This window comes from Populus nigra, chromosome 14 (assembly GCF_951802175.1).
Source record: "Populus nigra chromosome 14, ddPopNigr1.1, whole genome shotgun sequence".
NCBI lineage: Eukaryota > Viridiplantae > Streptophyta > Magnoliopsida > Malpighiales > Salicaceae > Populus > Populus nigra.
The window spans coordinates 12385289-12391288 of record NC_084865.1 but is presented as its reverse complement, the minus strand read 5'-3'; the positions used below and the strand labels follow the sequence as shown (position 1 = coordinate 12391288).

At 30.6% G+C, this 6000-nt stretch overlaps 1 protein-coding gene across 1 annotated transcript; it reads left to right on the top strand.

Annotated features, from left to right (window-relative positions):
• The first annotated feature begins 706 nt into the window (after positions 1–706).
• Positions 707–3022, top strand: LOC133672271 (large ribosomal subunit protein uL1y-like). Its single transcript, XM_062092645.1, has 6 exons — positions 707–817; positions 897–941; positions 1622–1841; positions 2162–2327; positions 2454–2659; positions 2749–3022. Exons 2-6 carry the CDS (start codon positions 937–939, stop codon positions 2800–2802), a joined length of 651 nt encoding a protein of 216 aa, XP_061948629.1. The 5' UTR covers positions 707–817; positions 897–936; the 3' UTR covers positions 2803–3022.
• Positions 3023–6000: the final 2978 nt, after the last annotated feature.

The window sequence follows — 6000 nt, the reverse complement described above, 5'->3', positions numbered from 1 at the left end:
GATTTTCATCACTTGGTGATTGTTATGTTTGATGTTAATTGATTTTATCAACTATATATTTTAGCAAGATATTTAGTTTAATTTGTCTATTGTTTTTAACTATGTGATGTTGATATTAATGAAAAAGAAATGTTTTAGAAAGGTTGTAATTATATAATATATTGACCTTGTTTATTTGTTAGAAAATAGTTTATATGAAAAGTAAATTTCTAAAAAATTAATATTTTTTTTAATATTTGATAATGTTATAAAAAAAGATTTCCTAGAAAATAAATCACTTTTCATTTTTTTAATGAAAAAGGAGTAGAAAATTACTTTTTAGTCTTTGGAGCTATTAAGGAAAAAAAGTTGAATAATAATATATTTTGAGTTATTAACTTTTTTAAAATAGTAGAATTTTTGTTTTTATGAAATTTCTTTTTGGTATTTAAAGAATATATATATATATATATATATATATATATATATATATATATATATATAAAACTAAATTAAAAAAGGATGAATTTTTTTACAAAAAAAATATCATTATTATAAATCATCATAATAAAGGGAACTAAAAAGAAATAGTCGTTTACTTTATTGTTTGACACTCTTAAAATTTTATAATAAAATTAAGATAATAAAAGGAACTTACTCTCAAATGGGCTAAATGTATGGGCCGAGTCTATGTCTTTTCTAAACAGTCAGACCCAGCCCATCTAACTTAGCTAGCTAGCTAGGGTTTTATTACTTCCAATGCTCTCTCAACAAATATAAATCCACACTCCATAGCCGCTTTCTTCTCATCGCCACGTTCCTTCATCTTTGTTCTCTGGTGGGTTTTCTTTCTCTTCAACATCTTAGACTTGACTTCTACCAATGGAGGTTTAATGTATTTGCTGTTGTATTTGCAGGGAAAAAATCTGAAGAGAGTTCCTTTAAGAGGTTTCCAGCATGAGGTATGGCTCAAGATCTCTAGTTCTTTCCTTTTTAATTTTTTCCCCGCAAGGGCTCCTGATTTTTTCATGTTTCGGCAGCTAGTTCATTATCATTGTTTTGTTTTCATGGATTGCGAGGAAATGTGATGTTGGGTTATGTGTTCTTGGTTTTTGAATCATTTTAGTATAATTTGAAAGGTTTGTTTGTTCATCTACATGTTAAAAAATGGGAAATTTGTCTGGTTTGTTTTTGATAATTGCTTTGGATTTATACAATAAATTAAATTTTTTATAGTGTTCTGATTTTTCTTGGTCCTGATTGCTTTTACTTGACTGATTTCTTGGATATGAAGTCTACACTAGACAAAAAATGAAAATTCATCAAAGCTACTGTAGAAGTTGGTTGAGGATTTTTGGTTATTTACAATGAATACTATTAGTTTAAACAATGTAGGAGCTATAAAAGTCAAGTTTGTGATGCCATGTATTAAGAGAATTTAAAGTAGTCAAGTTGCTTTTGAACTCTTTGTGTTCCTTTTTACCTTAAGATGATTCTTAAGCAAGTGTCGGGAATTTTGTGAGTTTTAAGGTAAAGAAGTAAACCCATTAGCCTAAAGCACTCTGAAACATCCTAGGTTGAGCTAAGGAGTGACTGGTGAAACACATTATGATATGAATGTTTTATGCTCTGTCTACTGCAGTAAGCTTTCTGGGGATACAATTCGTGAAGCAGTTACTACTATCAAAACTGGTGTGAATGAGAAGCCTCGCAAGTTTGTTCAGACCATTGAGCTACAGATTGGATTGAAAAATTATGACCCCCAGAAGGACAAGAGGTTCAGTGGCTCTGTTAAGTTGCCTCACATACCCCGTCCCAAAATGAAGGTCTGCATGCTTGGAGATGCTCAACATGTGGAGGAGGTAATTATTCATTCCATTCATCAATATACATAGATTAAAAGAAGTTTCTGAATAATTTGTGATGTTGCTGTTTGGTGTCTATAAAATGTACTTAAGTAGCATATTTATCTTTCCGGTTTTCAAATCTGTTTTGGCAATGGTTTGGAAGCAGTTGCTATATTATGAAAATAGCATTGCTGCAAGTTATAGAGAGAGTGGATTGCTGTTGTCCTTTTGGGATGAGTTTGTCAGATGATTGTAGTTGTATGGTTGTCTGAGATTTATTAGCCTGAATTTTTTCACTTATTATGGGATTTTTAATAGTATTATCTTTTTGGCAGGCAACATCTATAGGCTTGCAATGGATGGACGTTGAAGCATTGAAGAAGCTAAACAAGAATAAGAAATTGGTCAAAAAGCTTTCCAAGCAGTACCATGCCTTTTTGGCATCAGAGTCTGTCATCAAGCAGATTCCTCGTCTTTTAGGCCCTGGTCTCAACAAGGCAGGCAAGTTTACGATGAGAGCTCCATGCCTGTGTATTTCTTTACAAACTGTCTTCATGTAGAGTGGTTGACCTGGCTTTTTGATATGGTAGTGTCTCATACTTTCTGCCAATTTATATGTGAATGCAGGAAAGTTTCCCACCCTCGTGACTCACCAAGAGTCATTGGAGTCTAAAGTTAATGAGATCAAGGCGACAGTGAAGTTCCAATTGAAGAAAGTCCTTTGCATGGGGGTTGCTGTTGGTAACTGCGACATGGAGGATAAGCAGATTTTCCAGAATGTTCAAATGTCCGTGAACTTCCTTGTTTCTTTGTTGAAGAAAAATTGGCAAAATGTGAGTTCTGATCTCTTTAAACTTTGTTGAAACTTTCTGGCACTGTTAACTGTTTTTGTACTTATTTAATGTCTGTTGCTGCAAATCAGGTCAAGTCCCTGCACCTAAAGAGTACCATGGGCACACCAGTCCGCCTCTACTAAGCGAGTTCTATATTACGACATTTTAGTTTTGGAATGCTTAGAAATGCCATCCCTTTTCTGAGCAGAGCTTATAATTGTTTTCTGAAAGATGAAATTATGTCCGTGGATTTTATCCTTTCATTTCTTTCTTGTTTTGAATGCTTAGCCTTTAATCCAGACCTGTTATGCTTGATAGATGTGAACCATTTTTTCCATGAAATCTTTAGTGTTGTGGGATGTATCTTGGTATTGATTGTCCTGGTCAGGCTTCTTTTTCACGCTGGAGCTTGCTTTGCCAGTGTCTTTCGGGACGATGCTTCTTGTGCTCAATTTAGAAGATAAAAGTGGGGTGATTGAGATGGTGCAAGATGATTTTTAAAATAATATATATTTTTTAAATTAGTATATGTTTAAAACAAATAAATTTAAAATTTTTAAGAAACACTGTTGAATTGTACTATCAAACATCTTTAAAATAGATGATATTTTTAAATCTTTAAAATTTAAAAAATATATTTTTAAAATTGTGCTATCTTTATATATATATATATATGTATGTATGTATAAACTAGTCGTCACCCATAAGTTTATTAGCTTTAATATAATTCTATGAAATTAAATGCTAATTATTTACTGAAAGAAATATGAGTGTAGATGTATTGCATGACCTCTCCATATGGATTTCATAGCCTCTATCCTTTGTTTTTGGAATTCTTCTTTCGGTGGTCTGGATGCTATATGCGTTTTCCAGTTAACTACAACTCCTATTCAATGTTGTAATTAATTACATGTCTGTATCACGCGCCAACACGTGGGTAGAGTCGCTGCACTTGGGCGGCCATCGACATCAAGAGATGTCCTTTTTGGGTATTGTTTGACTCGTCTAGGCATGATCTTCCTTTCAAGACGACACGTGCACTTGGCGACGCTCTTGTTTGGAACTGGTGGCCCTATCTTCTTATCTTACTTTATTTCCTCTGTTAACTCCTTTATTTTTGTGCCTCATTCTTTTTAAAATAGCAGAGTGAATTTTCATTTCTTTTTGGATGTCAAATTATTCATCATTCTTTATATATTTTTCTTTTAATTTTATCCTTCGACATTATTGAATTGGATTGATTAAAAATTAAGCTTTATAATTTTTTTTTTATTTACTTTCTATAGAGTTATCTTGATATAATGATCTAGGTCGCAGGTTTGACATGTAACTCAGGTTTGCTAGAATTCTTTTTAGTTTTTTTTTTGTTTTTTTTCATTTCATCCTTCAACATTGAATTGGTTGAGAATTGAACTTTGTAATTTTTTTATTTGTTTTTTATAAGACTATCTCAGTATTGTGACCCAGATCGCGTGTTTGGTAGGTGAACTCAAGTTAACTTGAGTCTATTTTTTGGGACACTTTTTGTTATTTGATGTTTTTTTCAAAATCATCTTCAACATTTAATTGGTTAAGAATTAAGCTTGACTGTTTTTATTTTTTTTATGTGGGCTTATCCTAACCTTAACCTGGTTATGGATTTCACAGGCTAACGGGGTTGATTTTAATCCTTTTTTTTTTGTTGTTTTTCAATTGTTTGTTTTTTCAATTTCATTATTCAATATTAAATTAGTGTAGAGTTAAGCTTTGTAGTTTTTTCTTTCTTTGTATGGAATTATCTTGTTCACATGACCCTAATAGCATATTTAAGAGATTAACCCATGCTAACTCGTGATTTTTTTTTGTCTTTTTTTTAAAGTGATTTTTTTCCAATTTTGTCCTTTGATATTATTTTTTTTATTGAGATTTGACATTCATGATTTTTTTTATTTTTTTCTATAAGATAATAGTGGTCTCATAACCCGAGTCATGGATTTAATAAGTTATTCAGATTAACACAATTCAATCTAATATGTTATCATCTAATATTAAAAAAAATACTAATATATCACCATTTTAATATTTTAAAAAAATGTCCAATATGCATTGAATTGTAAATTTATAATTAAAAAATTCCTTTTGAAAAACATTTTAGAAATTCCTGAATATTTTCCTACATTAAATAAAAATTTAATCTAACGTGGAAAGAAGCACGAGTCAACAATCCAAGTAGCCTAACTATTTCTTGCCTTTTCTGAAAAAAAAAAAAAACTTTGAGCAAATGAATTTTGTACCCCATCAATGTTTTAGGACTTAGGTTATTTTGCAATTTGCAGCAAGGATAGTACTGATAGAGTACTATGAGACCTCCACAAGTTCCGAAGCAGAAATCAAAAGCTGACAGTACTCCGTCTCCTCCACAATAATGACATTATCATTACCTAACATCCTATCAGCCAACTGCTCGCCGGATTTGTATCAACAACATAAGTATTAATTAACAAAAACTAAAGCAAGTAGAGAAAATACTGTAGTTATATTTTACCGTTTATCATTTCATAATTCATTATATATTGTAATAGTAAAATTTTAAAAAAAATTTATTTTTTTTTTGATTTTTTTTTTGCATAATTGTGTTTTTTTAGCCAAAATTAGAGTCAATTTACATATTTTTTGAAATGAGAGTTGAATTGAAATACAAATGATAAAAATGAGTAAATTAGATGATAATTTTGCAATTTATTTGAAAAGCTTATTTTAGTCTCCTATCTTTTTAAATTATTCGGTAACCGATCTATATAATCTTAAAAAAATATATTTTGATATCAAATTTCATTTGTTTTTTCTTAATCTTTTTTTGAGTGGAGGAAAAAGAAAACCATCAGATTACTAACTTAGAGATAGTTGTTAGGGAACATTCTGGCTACCAGTTAATTTTTATGTCAAAAAATTCCATATGAGAGGAGTTAATATTAATTTATTTTTACCTTAATAACACCTAAAAATACAGATTTACATTGAGGGGGATTTTGGATTTTTAGTTTCGTCATGATTCACGTTTTTGGTCATTTTATTATGATCTTATTTTGAAGGTCATTGATTGACTTAACAAGGTTCCTAAAATGTTTTCGAGATGTTTTGGATAGAAACTAAGTTGAAATAAATTTTTAGATAAAAATACCCTGTTTTTTCTTGACAACCTATCGTCTATTTTAGTTCCAAGCAATTGAAGCAAACTATCATTAAACTGAATTGTAGGCCCGCGCATGAGCCTTTACTTGATCAGGCCATGCACCCGACCTAGCTTACTAGGACTAACAGGCTTCATTGCTTTTTTTTTTGTCAAATTTTTTATTTTTTTA

Excerpts from the sequence above, each read along its gene's own strand:
- LOC133672271 (XM_062092645.1), top strand. Across the intron at positions 1,842-2,161 it reads ATGCTCAACATGTGGAGGAG|GCAACATCTATAGGCTTGCA; the intron begins GTAATTATTCAT and ends TCTTTTTGGCAG. Across the intron at positions 2,660-2,748 it reads TGAAGAAAAATTGGCAAAAT|GTCAAGTCCCTGCACCTAAA; the intron begins GTGAGTTCTGAT and ends GCTGCAAATCAG.